The sequence below is a fragment of the Rousettus aegyptiacus genome, unplaced genomic scaffold, assembly GCF_014176215.1.
Source record: "Rousettus aegyptiacus isolate mRouAeg1 unplaced genomic scaffold, mRouAeg1.p scaffold_m13_p_7, whole genome shotgun sequence".
NCBI classification, from domain to species: Eukaryota; Metazoa; Chordata; class Mammalia; order Chiroptera; family Pteropodidae; genus Rousettus; species Rousettus aegyptiacus.
In genome coordinates, this window is record NW_023416310.1 from 61,011,107 (window position 1) to 61,027,861 (window position 16,755).

Genomic DNA, 16,755 nt, shown 5'->3' on the forward strand with positions numbered 1-16,755 from the left:
AAGGCTCTCAAAAGGAAGTAATTTCCTTTCTTATTACTGAGCACAATACCACTTGCTGTGTAATGTTAATACAATTTAACATTAACAACAATAAAAGCAATCACAAAATAAATCCATTCATTGGTCTCTTATGCCACACACTTCACATACATTATTAACAATTCTCCCAATAGCTCTAAAGTGTGGATACAAACATCCCTATTTTACAGAAGAAGTGATAGAAGTTCAGGAAGCTTGATTAACTGGTTCAAGGTCATATCACATGTAAATGTGATTTCGCAGGTTACTCTTATTCCAAAACCTACATTTCTTTACTGTATTATGTGATTATATATATTTTTTATTTCAACCCTCAAACATATTTTAAATAAATTATGATGAGAAAGAAGTCTGCTCTGTTTATGCAGTTATTCACCTTTTCTGTTTCTCTTTCACCATTCCTGAAGTTTCAAGTGAACTCTGTGACATTTTCCTCAGCCCAAAGAAATTCCTTTTCATGTTTTTGAAGAGGAGATCTACTGGTGAGAAATCCTGTTTTCCTCCTTGACAAATGGCTTTCTTTCACCTTCATCCCTCAAAAATATTTTTACCAGAAGCATAATTTTAGGTTGATAGGTCTTTTCTTGTGGCATCTTATAGATGTCATTCCATATCTTCTGGCTGCCATCACTTCTAATAAGAAACGCAGCCCTTAGATCAGTTGTTCCTATATTTAATATATCGTTTCTCTCCGTCTGCCTGCTTGCAAGACTTTTTCTTCATTCATGGTTTTCAGTCATTTTATTATAATGTGTATGGGCTGGTTTTTTTTGAGTTTCCTCTTTGGAGTTTGTTGGTTTCTTGTATCTGTAAATTTATCTTTTGCCAAATTTGGGAAGTTTTCAGGCATTATTTCAATGAATACTCTTCCTGCACCAACATCTTTTGCCTCTGCTTTTAGGGACTCCAGCGACACAAATGTGAGGTCTTTTGATTTGGTCCTACAAGTCTCTGCAACTGTACTCATCTTTTGTCTTCAATCTCTTCTTTCTCTTGTTCAGAATGGATAATTTCTATTGCTTGTTATGAAAGTTCACTTGTGCATTCCTCTTTCATCTCCATGCTGCTCTTGAGCTATTCTAATGAATTTTTAATTTAAGATATTGCATTTTTCAACTCTAAAACTTTAGGTCTTTTTTACAAACTCTGTTTCTCTTCTACAAATGTCTACCTTTCTATCCATTTCAAGATGGTTCACCAAAGTTCACAGAAAATGGTACTAATCACCGACTTCAAGTCATCCGATAATTCATACATCTGAGTTATTCTTGGATTGGCATCTGGTGATGGCTTGTTCTTTTGAGAATTGGTTAGACTTTCATGGTTGTTAATATACCAAGTAATTTTGATTGTATCCTAGACATTTTGAACATTACGTTTTCAGTCTGCAACAGTTAAAATTATCTGAGAATAGTAATTTGTTGTTTGAACCTGTTTCTTCTGTGGTATTAGATCAAGTCATTTCAGTGTTCGGAGTCATTGCCATGCTATTTGGGTCTGCTTGGAGCACACAGCACTCGGGGATTGTTCTTGTGCTTGGGTGATTTTTATGCTGTAGTTCAGCTCTCAAAGCCTTTGTTACACTTCTGTGGGCATTTTCTGCAGTGTGTAGCTTGGGGAATTGAGCTCCTTACTTGTGTGGCTTCAAACATAGAATTAGAGAGTCCAAAGAGTCTCCATCTCTCTCTTATCTGTGGAATTTTCCTCACAACTTCTGGCTTCTAGGGCTCCTTCTTCCTGCTTTTCTGGCTGGAAGGATTGAGATTTTCAGAGTCTGGCCCTCCTGTGCTGTGCACAGTTCCGTGCAATCACACTGCAGTGTGAAGTAGCAAGCAGAAAGAGAAAACATGTAACAGTGATTCCCCCAGTTTTTGTATCATGGGAGGCCCTTTTTATGATTCTTCTATCTAAAAGGTTGAATCATCACTTGGAATATTAAATCCGCATGCCTCCACTGAAATACCAATGCAGGTCTACTTTTAAAGCTGGACTTGAAGCACGACTATGAGAATAAAAAGAGAAACAAGGGGTTTTCCCCATATACTTGTGGGGACCCTTTTTCTGGCTTCTGTGCCCAGAATGATAGCCTTAATTGGGGTAGTTTTGTTTTGCTTTGCTTTTTGCTGCACCTTTTACAAAGTTCCCAATTTGGCTTGCCCTCAAGCCAAATCCAGGAGAAGAAAAAAGGAAGCACTGCAAAGACTCTTCATAGCTGAGTGGATCTCAGCTAAAGGTTGACTTTGCTCCTTAATCTACTTGCTAGTTTGCTTTTCAGATACCTCAGACAATTGTTTGCCAAATTTTTCCAGTTTTAGTGTGATCAGGGTTGCAAAGGAACAGGCTCTTTGCTCCTTAGGCTGTGTCTTGCTACTGTTTTTACCCCTGGCACTTGCCAGGGAACCTGCCCTGTGATAGAAAGTGAAGAACATGGGTGAATTAAAGAGGAAAATGTGAAGCTTGCCAATTATCTAATAAGCTTTGGTAGGACCAAGACATAAAACACATGGCTCACAGTCTGTCACTCTTACTTCCCACACTCAAAGCTGATGAATTCTGTTGAGGCTCTGCTTCCTGCCTGAACAGAATACTTCCTGACAACAGCCAGCCGGCCGCCTCTGTCCAGTCAGCGGCGCAGGTACTTGAGGTAAATGCTGACCTCTTTTTCCTGTGTTCAGGACTGTTATTCACAAGAAAATGCCAGCCCGCCATCCTATTTAACACCTCTCTTCAAATTCCCATCTTCCCACCCTCTTTTCTCTCTTTGACTTTCCAGTTCATTGACATATATATGTTTTTCTTTTCTGGATGGGCTTATTGAGAAAAACCATCCTTTGCTTTGTTAAAAAGTTTCTATATTTTCATTAAAAAAAATTGTAATTTGACTAATATATTTCACTGAGCTTTCACTTGCTTGTACCAAAAGGAATTTGTTTAGCATTTTAGCTTTTGGGAAATTATAAATTTGTTTAATAGATTGGTAATTATACTGCTCAAAATTGATCAATAGAATTCATATATATATATAAATTCTATTGATCAATCCATTTATCATTATTCATTTGGGCTTGCTGGTCCTTCTATAATAAGACATCACTGTAACTCCTCATTTTGAATCATTCTAAAAATAAATATCAATAGAAAGTAATATGCCTTAAATAGATCTGATTTAAAATCTCCATCTACAGACCATCATTTTTGTTTTGTTTTGCTTTGTTTTGCTTTCTGTTTTAACTATAAACATTATCTTAGCAAGAAATAAGAGGCAGTGTTCGTAAATGTCAATGCCTTTTCACATTTTTTGTGCATTTGCTGTGAAACACCTACATGTGACCAGGCTGGGTAATTACTCAAGAGAACACTTTTAAGAACTTTAGGTGTTTCCACTTCTAAAATGTAAAATCCGATCAGAAAACTGAGCTCCCAAAGTATATTAAGCCTGTGTGTGGCGCAGATCTCAGGTATGATGAGTCCGAACTCAGTCGGTAAGGTTTCCATTGAAAGATAAGTTCAGGACCCATGGCCTGGAAATCTGCTGGGTTCACCATCTAAGTGTACTTTTCATTTCTCATTTTCTCCTGGGGTCTCCAGTCTACCGCGGTTTCTGGGCGGTTCTGATGCTCCTGGCGGTGGTTGCTGTGGTGACCGCAAGCTTTCTGATCATCTGTGCAGCGCCCTTTGCCAGCCATCTTCTCTATAAAGCCGGGGGAGGTGCATATGTTGCTGCAGGTATGTACAATGCTGTGAGTATGATTTTCTAGCTATGGATTTTCTCCATATCGTTGTCTTTTTCCACTTATAGTTTTAGGTCTCGGACTTCCAGTAGTAGGAATATAATATTTGTAAATAATGTTTCCAGAGCACTAACTATACATCAGACACTTTTCCAGGGACTTTCTGTTTTCCATGTGCTAACACACTTAATCAGCACTACAATCTTTGGTCATTGTATCCCCATTGTGCATCAGAGGACACTAGAGAGAAAGCCTGCTGAAGAACCTTTATACCCTCTCGTGCCCTGTTAATTTTCTGATTGTAAAAAAGGGTCACGACATGCCTCTCTGTAGCATCAGGATTTAGGTGAACTTTTCTCTGTGCTCTGAAAAAGATAGCCCCACGATGATACTGAAAACTCTCATGATTGATTTCTCATAGGTGAACAGCATCTTTTTCTCCAGCGTCACCATTCCGTTTTCTTAGTTGGTTCATGTAAATTATCTAAACATATTCTCCCTTCTTTGTAAAATCTACATTTGTTTTAGTCAGCGTTCCAGCTAGTCTTTCTAGTTCTTGCTAAAATGATTGTAATACAAATAGGAAAATAAATGAATAGGCAAGTCTTGTGAATTTTAAAACTTTTTCATTTAATTAGGAAGTAAAAGCCAGAATACTCACCTGAAAACATAAGCCCAAGGTTATTTGTAAAGACAGCAATTCTAGAAAATTAGACAAACTTCAGTATGACTCAGACCAAACTGTACCAGATGGCTACGTTGTAACATCAGATAAGAAGGACCAAGTGTTTCTACAGAAGATGGTAGTGACAGCAAAGGGAAGGAACAGAATGGATAGCTTTATTTATAATTAGCTCGTGATGGTGCCCATCTTTCTTTAATCAATGGTCAATTAACAAACAGTTTTTCTAAGCACATATTTTGCATAATAAGTATTGTGCTTAATTCTGCAGATGGAATCAAAAGAATAATCAGATATGGATCCTCTGCTCAAAGAGCTTAAAAAAAAAAAACTCATTCTGAGAACAAGAGTCCTATCTAACCTCATCTGTCTTTTATCTTTTATTTCAACTCTTTAGTGATTTTTCAGGGGCCTTTAACAGGGCCTCAAATTTCCCCATTTGAACTTGAGATGTAATTTATATACCATAAAATTTACCATTTTTAAGTGCATAGTGCAGTGTTTTAAGCACATTTAGAGTGGTTCAAATATCACCACTATCTGATTCTGGAATATTTTTATTATTACTCCATGAAGAAACTTCATTTTCTCCCCTGTCATCCTCCAGCCCTGAGAAACCACAATCCACTCGTTTTCAGTCAGATGGGTTCACCTGTTCTGACATTTCACGTAAACGGGATCACACGACATGTCACTTTTTGTGTCTGGCTTCTTTCACTTAGACCTCATAATTCATTGTCTCTCTTCTTTAGTTCATAATTCCATAAGACCAAACCCTTGATAAGCCTTAAAACTGGGCATCATCTTTACCACATATTATTTCTCCCCCAAACCATGTTCTACCCTGGCTTCATTCAAAGGTCTAGTTAAGGTGCATATTTTTTCTATAGTCTTCCCAGAAATAACAGCTCTCTGCTAAAATATGTAATTATTTGTTTCTTCTCATTCCTTGATTTTAATTTTTAATCTTTGTCAATAAATGTAATATGTATTAGTAGTGGATTGGTACTAACACATTATGGGCAGCACAATTGATTTAAACTCAGAAAACTCTGATCCTGAGTTTGGTCTTAGAGAATGTGTGGATGTGTTTTGAAGAAAATTGTTGGCTTTTTAAAATTTGTGTGAGACAGTAGTATATTTAACCACACTCATTGTGGTAATTACATCATAAGGTTTATAAATGTAAAATCACCATGTTGTTTACCTGAAACTAATATAACAGTGTATGTCAACTATACTTTAATAAATTTTTTAAAATTATGTTAGGCTGAGAACCCTGTAGAAGGTAAAGAATTTGATATTTACTCATGTGCCTATGATGAGAGCATTTTCTTGTTTCGTTGACTCTTTTGTTGCGTGTGGGCCTGGAGCTGAATTCCCTCTTGCTTAGGGCATCGTGGAAAAGCCCCCTGAGAGGTAGCAGGTGTCCCAGGTGTCTGAACCCCACTGGACTAGAGGACTGTAATGACACTTCTTTCGAGTTTGACTTGATTTCCTCCATGGCACAATTCTTCATTGTATATAGGACCATTTATTCCCCAAGAACAGAGAGAGAGAGAGAGAGATTCTGTTGGCTGAGATAAACTGTTATTGTTCATCTTATCATTTGGGCAGGAAAAGTAATGTTCTCAGGAATAACTTAAGTTTACTGTCTAGTAGCAATTTCTACCATGAAACACAATTTTTTACAGTAGTTCTTGGACCAATAAATCATCCTTAAACTTGAGAATTTATTGACAGAATTTTTTAAATCTTTCAATTCTCCATTAAAACATTCCCAGATATTGTTAATAGATAATACCCAGATGAGGAAAATATGAAATAAACACTTGGTTTGTTCCCCAGCCAAGTTCTTTCTGTACCTCATTTAATACAGAACCATGCATATACTGTGTGATAGGAAAGATACATTTACTGAGTTAAACTGAATTTATAATGCTTTCTTTGGTTAAATTTTATATTTTCGAAATGAAAAGGTCTCATTCTATGCACCTAGTATTCCAGAATCTTTCGCTTTAGGGCTTGCTTCATCATTCCTTGCCCGACTGCATCTCCAGCACTGTCCCCTGCCAACACATTGTGCTCTGGCAGGCAGTTGGAACCAGTGTGGCTTGGGCCCATGGTTGCCGTGGCTGCTTTAGCAATGCCACAAACAAGATTGGACAGTCCCTCTTTATTTGGATAGATGGCCTTGGTACAGGGAGGAACCACATTCCAGGTGGCCCTTTCTGGGCATGTGCACATAGAACGACTCTGGCATCAACAAGACAATCGTTTGGGGTATTCTGCACGTGGCTGGACATGCTAATGTTGCAGCTGTTGGTGTGAGTAAGGGGCGGGGGCCGTGGTATTCCCTTTGCTCTGGCAACTGGCTCTGAGCAAGCCTTGGATGTTGCCACTCCCTGCATGGATAGATTCCTCCTCAGGCAGGCCAGGCCATGTGCTCCCGAGGATGTTCGATTCTAGACCAAATGTATGGTAACAGTCAGGACGGTATGACACCGAGCCTGTGTTTCAGTGACTCTTATCACACATCTCCACAATGCCTCAACTATGGGTGACATTTGTTTTAATGTGGACTCCTGGAAAACTTAGATACAAAGGGGATGACTCCCATCATCTCCTCACCCTGTGATATTGGAGGCTACAGGAGAGGCACAGGAGGAGGTAGAATGGGTAGGCATGGCATCACAAAACATTTGAGTAATACGGAGAAAATTATTATACAGCTGCGTATTTCTAATGCCTGTGCAAGGAGACATCCGTGCAAGGATTGATTGCTGTGCATCAGTTAGACCCTCCCCACCCCCCAGTGCACAAGAAAGAATAATGACACAGTCTGGATTATCTGGGACACTGGCATTGGGCGATGAGCCACAAACATTAGAAATAAGTATTTTACCAGCATATCAGGATAGAAAGACTTTCCTCCACAATTGAAATCACCTTTTCCTGAATGACAAACTGGGATTACCTTTTTCTGCTGAGTGTAGAGCTTGAGAGTCTTACCTGGGGAGAGGTACCTAAAATACTTCTACATCTTGGCTAACTCTGTTTTTAGACCCCCACGTTGATGAGGCTGCTGAACCATCTTGTCAGTCAGAGGAAGAGCGCTGCCCTTATTTGTGGTACGGCTCCTGCCCCATTCTGTGACTGTGGGGTGTATGCTGCTCTCCCAGACAGCTGTTCCTCAAGATATTGTTAGTTCTCAGGGACATGAGCCAAGTGACTCGGGGTGAACTGTGTGAGTACTCTGCCATGTGGGACAAACAGCTTGAAGTACATCCATCTCTGGCCACCCTGTTCCCTTCTGATCATCCACCCTCATAAAAGAAGTCATGTAGGTAGAAGAGGTGCATGGCTATGAGGGAATATAAAATTCTTATATCTAGCAGGTAATACTGAATCAGAAGTAAATCAGATTTGTGGCTTGTTTCCCTTTTTCTTTTGAAAGATCCATGGATTTTATAGTAGCTTATCAGCAAACCACATTTATTTCTACATGAGATGAGATAAATATGAAAGATGCATAACAGAAGAGTTTTTTGTTTTTTTGTTTTTTGTTTTTGTCTTAATCCTAGAAAAAGTAGCTCACAAAAGCCAAGAGACATTTTCCGGATGTTCATTTTCCCTTGGCTGAGACTAAGCACATGTCTCACAGGAAGGAGGTGCTCACTGTCATGGCTGGCTCCTCCCATCTTCCTCCTGATAAAGCAGAACATGGTGGCAGTCAGAGCAGGGGAAGAGCATGTCCGAGAAACAGACCAAGAGCAGGAAGGGATTAGGAAAGAATTGCTGATGGCCTAGAGGAAGGCGTTCTAAACTTACGGCACACGCATCTCGGTGCTTGCACCTGCCGTCTCCATGTGTGCGTAGTGAAAGAGCCAGGCTATAAACAGCTGCTTACTCTGAACAAGCAAAAGGGCCTCCGTGCGAGGAGAACAGGCTGGAGAGGCCCCTGAAGTCTTGCCAGAATGGCTTTTTGAAGCTTCTGTATCTTTCTTAGAGTGTAGAAAGTAGACTCCCCGGAGAAAATCACAAGCATAAGTTGCCAACAGGGAATAGACTATTCCACCAAAGTCCAGGATCTAATATTTTGTTTAGAGCTCTGGCTTGTTGGAGGTGGGAGGTGGACAGGAAAAAGTAATTAATGTAAACTATTGGTTACTGATATAACGGCCAGATGTACTTTTTACAGTAGAACTAATTTATCTAATTTTTATGAACTATAGAATGACAGCTCAAATTTCCCTTTCACTCAATCCAAAAGCTTAGTACACTAGATCTGCTTTCTAAGTAGGTCTTGAAGAACTGGCCGCTTTTGTTTCTAAAACTACCTGTTTTGCACACTTGCTGTGTGTCTTTAGTTGTCATATGCGAGAATTTGTTACGGAAAATTACTGTTTCGGATACTGATGCTATTATAATGTGGGAAAGCCTTCCTTAAAATTTTGATGTGGAATTTTAATGTCCTCCTTGTGACATTTTATATAAATGTCAAGTGCTAGAATAAGTCAACCTTTGTTAATATTAAATAGAAGAGAGCTGGGAAGAGTTTTTATTTACAAAAATATTTTGAAGGCTTATTACTTTTCTTCCTCAGATACTTCATTGCAAGTTTATTTTTCCCCACATGGCTTATTAGTTGAAATATGTGTCACAGGCTGTTAGAATCAGACCCGTCCTGACTTGGTTTCGAATGGGGCACCAATTTGTTAGATTTATGACACTGAAATGAGGAGATGGGTTCCCAGAAGAAGAATTCAAGGGGGACATTTCAAGCTCAGGTCCATGAGTGTCCAGCATCTCAGCCAGATGGAGGCTTTGGAAGGGAGGGATAGTGTGAAGAAGAGAAAAGAGACACACAGGTATTTCTCTAGGAAGAGATGTTGCCTCCCCATGAGTCTCCACCCCGCCCCCCAGGCTTGATATATGCGTCCTTGTCACAGACATTCTGGGTTATGGTCTGGGTCCTGACTTGACAAATCTAGGGAGTGAGAGGCAGCTCAGTAATTACTTTGGTGGAACTCTTCTAGAAAAACTTAAACTTCTAACTTAAATAAATGTTCCCCATCCCATTTAAAAATGTATCTGTGTTGGTCTTCTGAAAAACAGAGTGACAGACCTGGCAAATGAATGCTTTTGCTCACATGCCATATTATTATGTGGTATAATTAATTTCCACTCTGAGACAGAATTCTCAGATGTGTAAGGTGACAAGATTATTTCTGGCCTATAAATAGGATCTCTGGTTTGGGATTAGGTTTGTCGTGGTGGAAAGGCAAAATGAGTTTCATTTGCTTCATTCCTCTTTTCCAAAGTATGTGTGTCATTAAAATCTGTTTACTTCTACTATAAGGGATTTCATTTCTGTGTAAGCATTCTGTTTCATTCCACACCCTTCCCACAAATAGTCTCTTTGCTCTGCAATAGCTACCAGTGAATGGCTAAGGCAAATTGGTTTATTTACTAAATTTTGTTATGTGTTTTCTGAGGACTTTATACTTTCTCGTGTAAAAGAGAAGCACATAGGTACAGACCAGTCTCAATCCTCGGATCAACATATGCTGAGTCTTAGAAGGAATGTTTACCTGCCATAACCAATGGGCTGTTGGGGAGGGACAGGAGGTTTGCTTAACTGGGCCCTCGAAGCAGAAAATGTCTTTAGTGTGACAGCACAAGTCTGGGTCCACCTGACGTTTTCTTTTCCAAAACTTTCTGTAGTGGGACTGGGGGGGTGACTGGTGCCACCTGGTGGAGAATTCTAGAAAAACATCTACAGACACGATTGAAGCACATTTTCCCTCATTTCTCCTGTGATACCCCAGAACTAGAAGACACTGTGACAAGTTTATTATCTTACCTCTTGGCCTGTCCTGTAACAGCCCAGTCATATGAGGAGCTCTGATACTTTAAAAAGTTTCAGAGAACACTGTTTGCTAGCCATTAGCAGGATCTCATGCTAAAGCTCCATCATCATCATTATCATCGTCATCTAGCCAGTAATGATTATGCGCTTGCCAGCTTACAGGCACCTTGATAAGTTATCATCAATTTCTGCCTTCTGTGGTAGGCACTTGCGTTTTACTAATAACAAAACTGAGACGGAGAAGTAGGCCAGTTCTCTTCAACCACTTCCTCCTTCCTGAAACTCAGTCGACAAACACTTCCTTGGCATTAAATGAAACTCCGCTTTTCAGATTAAATATCTAATGACTTGTAGAGATAGATAAACCCTCATGATCATTCTCTGTCAATAACTGTTTCTGAAGAGAGTAGAGTATTGAATATATTGGATGTTCAGTGCCTAAAATTATTATGCCGATAAATATTTGAGAACTCTGATGGACAGTATCCAAGTTCAGTCTACTTAATGAAAGAGAAGAAGCGACTCATGTATTTGAAAGTAGTATGATGAAGTGTGGGCAGCAATGACTATTTGTCAATTAGATAGATATAATGAAAATATACGGTCATGAAATTTATAATTATATAAAACTATTCAGGCTATCTCAGAAAACTGGAGAAAAATCAGTGGAGAGCAAGTCTGAGAAAACAAAGAATGGAGATAAGCCAAGAATGTTTATAGTAGACTGTTATGTATCAGTAGTTTTATAATTTTGAAATATGAGATGTAAAAATGAACATAATTAAGCTATAAGAAAAAGCAGTAACATATTAATTTTAAAAAGAAAGAACTATTACAAAAGCACAATTTAAATTATTTTTAAGAACTTCTAGTTTATTTTCCCTGAAAATCTATTTTTGGGGGGAGGGGGTTCAAAAGAATCATTGATTACTCAGCAAAGTTAAGAAATAACTTTAAAATTAAATGAACCATAATTATCTTCCCACAAAATCAATGCAATTGAACCAGCTACCACATATTGTTATTCTAAAGACTTATAGTAACATTAAAGTGTAATGCGAAGGTTCTGGGGATAGTGGACAGATATATAACAACCCACTGTGATGTGAATTGACTGTGCGATTACTACAAAACAAGATTCATAAAGATGGATGTTATTATATTCTGTGATAACCTGAAAATTAATAGCATGTATCAAACAGTGGTTATGTCATTGGTAGAAGCACTATTTTTTTTTTAATGAATGAACTAATAGATATGAGACTTGAAAGTACATTACAATATAAAGACAATATTACTCTTTAGAAAATGTAGAATTGATAAATTTTTCTTTCCCCATCATGTAATGTTTAGGGAAGTAAGTATACATTTTAGCCTCTGGAATAGATCTGGCCTGCACTAGTGGCCATGTCTTCCTTTAGTATGACACATAGTGCTCTTTAAAAGTTGAGAAAGGCCTCAAACACTGCAATATTTAAGATTACTAGTATATTAATCATTAATACATGTCAAAACTGGTTTGCAGATATTGTGGCAATTTTAAGTGTTTACATTTAATACATTACTGTTTTACACTTTTAAAATACATACTTAAATGTAACTATCTAATATATAACTTAATTTGTAGATATTATCCACAGTCTTATATGAATGTAGGGCTCAAATCACATAATCCATTTGGACTCCAAAGTTATCTATATCTTGAAGGGGCTTTATGATTCTATTCCAGGAGGTCACATCCCTTGCCGGTTCTCAAGAGAATAGCTCTCTTAGGTCTCTAAATTTTATTCCTGGAAATAAAGCCTAGAGGTACTTCCTGAATATCTGAGGGACAACTTTCTTTCCAAAGGACTCTGAGAAAAAAATCGTTCGAGGGTGGTGGTCTTGTTCCTAGATTGGGGACCAGTTGACAGGGTTCATTTTATAATAAGAGTTCATAATATTCATTTATATGTCATATTTTATATATGTCAAATAATACATAGTGAAAGTTAAAGAAGGAGCTCAAAACAACGAGTCATAAAAAATCATTTTGCTCTAGGCACTTGGAGAATGTAATTGCTCAGCGAGCACTATTGAACGACCGTCAAAGTTTTGTTGACAAATTGATGTTTGTGAAAGATAACATAAGGTAGCTTTTTAAAAACCAGTATTCTTAGTATAGTTTAGTAGGGCTGCTAGGGTGTTGGCGTGGGGGCAGTAAGCATGGACAGGTGTGCTTCAGGTCACTGCCATAGCATCAGTAAGCCCAGCACTATTTTATCAATTTGGTATAAGATTGTGTTTTGTGAAAAGATTTTGTTGCCATTTTTTTTTCCCCAGAAACATTTGTCTAAGGAGATGTATCCATCATTTCAAGACTTTGTTTGAGCTAGAACATCCCAAACCAAAATATTCATCGTAGCTTAATTTATAATAACCAAAACCTAGGAAAAACCAAAATGTCACCAACAGATAAATAGATAAACAAATTGTGTCTATTTCTCAGTCATCTTCTTGAGTAAAAACATCCAGAGAAAAAAGACTGTTATTATTATTTACCCTTTAGAGGAAACTTCAAGCTGTTGGAATTTAATGTAATACCTTAAAATGTTAGTGCTGTGTGGTCTAACATAAGAACTATTTATATGAAAACTATTTATGTATCTTCTGCAAAAGCCCCTTATGGGATATTGATCATCATGCCATTCAGCATTTCTATGAAGATCTGTTGTTTGCTGAGTTGCCCACCTCCAGGTTTTTTACTTCTGTAGTTAGTGGAAACTCTCCCCCTGCCTTCCAGGGAGCTCTCGCTAGAAAAGTAACCGAGTCTCCTACCACCTCCTTTCTACTGTAGGATGTCTAAGGTGCTACACCCACTATGAGGGCTTCTGTTTGAGTTATGCCTGAACCTTTTGACCTTGGTAGAGAATTAATGACTGCAGAGCTCATCTTCATCCTCCGAAAATAGACACAATGAGTAAGCTACTGCTGTCATATCCCCAAAGTTTTATGAAGCATGTTCTCTAGTCCCCTGTAGATGCCCTGACTGAATGTTGCCCTGTCTCTAGGGTGCATGTGTTTTCCAAATTGAGAAGAGACAAACTATTCTGCTTCTAACTTGCTATTCATTTTAACTTCCTCCGTAATGGAGTTTTTAGATATGGCATTCTATGGCCCTTCCTATGCCTATTGAAAGCTGAAATGAGTTGCCATTGAATTTGAGTGGAAGCATGACTAAGAGAGGCTGGTGACTCCTCTAGAATTTATGATTCTTTCCCAAGTACCCAATAACTGCCCATGACTCAAGCACATTTCAAAGGCAGGTCAATTACATAGAAATAGTTAAAGATCAAGTTTGATTTTAAAATTACAGAAGATACATAAATAGTTTTCATAGGCTTTTAACTTTAAATACAGATATATGTATTTCTAGGTGAGGATATAGGCATTTGGCATTTGCTTATGTCTCTGAAGAAGAAAGTTTTCATTTCTGTGGCTAATGTTTTCCTAGGAAAGCATTTTTAAATCTGTTTTTTAAAGAAATATAGCAGAAAATATCTTTATAGTATGTCTTCTGTTTTCATTCTTGTTTCTGTAAAATATTGAGGGCATTCAGTCTGACTTGATGTTGGGGGAAATTCTGTTTTTGTTTCCATATTGTGATCATTTTCATATTGTATATCATTGCAATTGCGTTCCTCATGGCATTTGTGACTAAATTTTCTGACCTTTGTTTCAGAAAAAATGCTTTCCAAGTTGAAGTCATGATTTTTAGAGGGAAAAGTTTTCATCTCTGTAAGAAAATCCACGTGTAACCATAAGCTTGAGTGTCTATCTCTTCCCTACACTGCCAATAAGAAGAGCAACCTCTGTGTTCCTGGTGACTTAATTATTTGTCCATGACTTTTTAATGATCATAGATCTTCATGGGATTTGGGGCCACATTTTGATGATGCCTCCAGGAAGCTGTTTTACGAATTTTTGTTGGAGTTTGAAAAATAGGTATTATAGAATTTAATTGGCAGTAAATTATGCTTTCAACATATATGATCGACTTTAAATATAACTTTATTTAAAAACACATTACCTAGATATTATTAGTAATTTCAATTCCTGCTGAAATCATTGTGGCAGGTAGATTTGAAATGTAATTCACTAGTTACTCAAAACAGTTATTGTTATGTTTTTATGAAAGAGGGACTTAAGATGTCAAGGGATAATAATTAACATTTTTCCAAAGTAGGAGTATTGCCCTAGAAGAGATGCTCTACCTGGCAGGTGGACCAAATCAATAATATTATTATTCATTAGTTGTCATAATCTCTCACCAAAAAAGGCATCTTTCTGGGGTATGAACACACATGCTCTCCTCCCACTCCCCAACATATACACTTTATAACACACATAGCCACAGACCTCTGCCACACTTTTTTTTTTTTTAATTATTCATTTCGCTTTTTGGAAATATTTTAAGATGTACATAGAAATTGCAAGTCCTACTTTAATCTTCATGAGCTTGACTCTTGAGGAATACAAAACCAACTTTCTAGAATGTTCTGAATTGATTTGTCTGAATTTTCCTCATGATTGGATTTAGGCTCTTCATTTTGGGCTGCAATATCATAGCAGCGATGCTATATTCTTCTCATTGCAAGTCATGCAGTGCGAGTGACATCAATTTGTCATGTCTCTGGTGATGTTAACTTTGGTCACTTGAGTAAGGTGGTGTTTGCTAGATTTCTTTAGTATAAAGTAACTATTTTCCTCTTTATAATTTTTAATTGTTTTGTGGGAAGAGACTTTGAGCCTGTATAAATATTTGTTTCTCATCTAAATTTCATCCATGGTTTCTTGCCTGAGTTATTACTTACTCCATGCTTTGGGGTGTCGTCGATTCCAGACCCTGTCAGGGAACAGAGCCAGGAAGTATATCTAGACATACACGCACAGCTACATTTTAAAATACACGCACACTTTTACTTATATGTTCGTCTGTCTGTCTGTCTGTCTGTCTATCAATCATCTATCTATCATTTATCTATCTAAAACCATAAATTCACACTGATGCATTCAATTCCAAACAAACACTGCAGAGTTCATTTTAGCTTTCCCCGTTTCACATTGGTAGCTCCCTTTTCAGGCCGTGAAGAATGTGGCTCCAGTTAACCTCGATGTACTTATGTATTTGATTAGTCTTCCTGTACTTAACAGTATCCTGGCTTCTCCCTTGGCCACATACCTCATGCAGGACCCTGGCATAAATTCCTGCTGCTACTGCAGCTAAAGCAGTGGCCTTTGGTGTAAGTACTTCACCGTGTTTAATTCATTTTCCTTGTCTCTGTCTCTTTGCGTGTGCGTGCACATACACGTATAAAACACTGGTAATTGAATGGACAGGGAACCACCAACTTACCCCTGGGTAAGATATAATCGTACACTGATCTGATATGAATTAAATGGACTGTATCTTCAATTAGTGAACAAGTTAAAGATTGTAGTGATAGAGCCGTCTATTATTCATTGCTTTCAGGATCTAATTGCTCTTCAAATAGCAGCAATATTTAAATATAAGTTAATTCTTTCTTGTTAAGAATCATCTACATGAGTACCTGCAATACTTTTTCTAAATACTCTAAATTCAGAAATGGGTTTTATAACTTTTAAAAGACTGTGTATAAGCCTACTGGTTTTCACAAAGGCAATTTTCTTTTTTTATATATAAGTATCTGAAAGCATAAGAGATTCATATGATGCGAGGAAAATAAAGCTCATATCAACAAATAATAACAAAGGTTTGCAATGTAAACATTTGCATAAGACAGATAGTGTGGAAATAACTAAGCCAAATCTTTACATTAGCAGAGGACACTGTCTATATATTTGCTCAAAAAAAAATGTATTGAAATGCAGAGTTGCTAGACAACACATGGTGTTGCCATATTGTTGTCAAAATCTGAGGGACGGCCTTGTGAGGAGTTTGCTCGCTGGCTATGACTTTGCTGTTTGCCTGTGATGTGGTTGTTGTTCAGTCATTAAATTGCTCTATTCTATGCTCCAGGATTTGCATTTACATTACAGACTACAGTGTGAAGGATGTTTCTTATTAGGGAAGTGTCTATGTTGGTTCTTCATTGCTCTGCAGCTTGTATCAAGATTATGAGAAAGTTTAAGCGCTGATACGGATGCACCTTGACATATTTATAAGCCCTTCTTCTTTTGTGTTTACTTCTTAAGATCCTTATGAAACTGATGGCCCAAGAATGAAGGCACCCTAAATACTATAGCAGCACAATTAACTCGAGAAGGGCGAGTGATGGCTAGGCCCTTAAAAAACAACACTCTGTCCTGCCAATATGCCTCAGTCTCTGCTCCTGGTCACAGAGTTCTGTTTCCTTTCAGACAGACTAGCACTTAGAACATGGAGATTTTATACCTCAGGGTCAGTGTGT

The 16,755-nt window shown here is 37.8% G+C and overlaps 1 protein-coding gene across 1 annotated transcript in view; it reads left to right on the forward strand.

The window, feature by feature from the left end:
* The window catches only part of TMEM182 (transmembrane protein 182), a 48,667-nt gene that overhangs the window by 26,503 nt on the left and 5,409 nt on the right, over positions 1-16,755 (forward strand). The window contains exon 4 of the mRNA XM_016161853.2: positions 3,628-3,765. Within this exon, the coding sequence (XP_016017339.2) occupies positions 3,628-3,765 (138 nt within the window). The remainder of the gene's footprint in view (positions 1-3,627; positions 3,766-16,755) is intronic.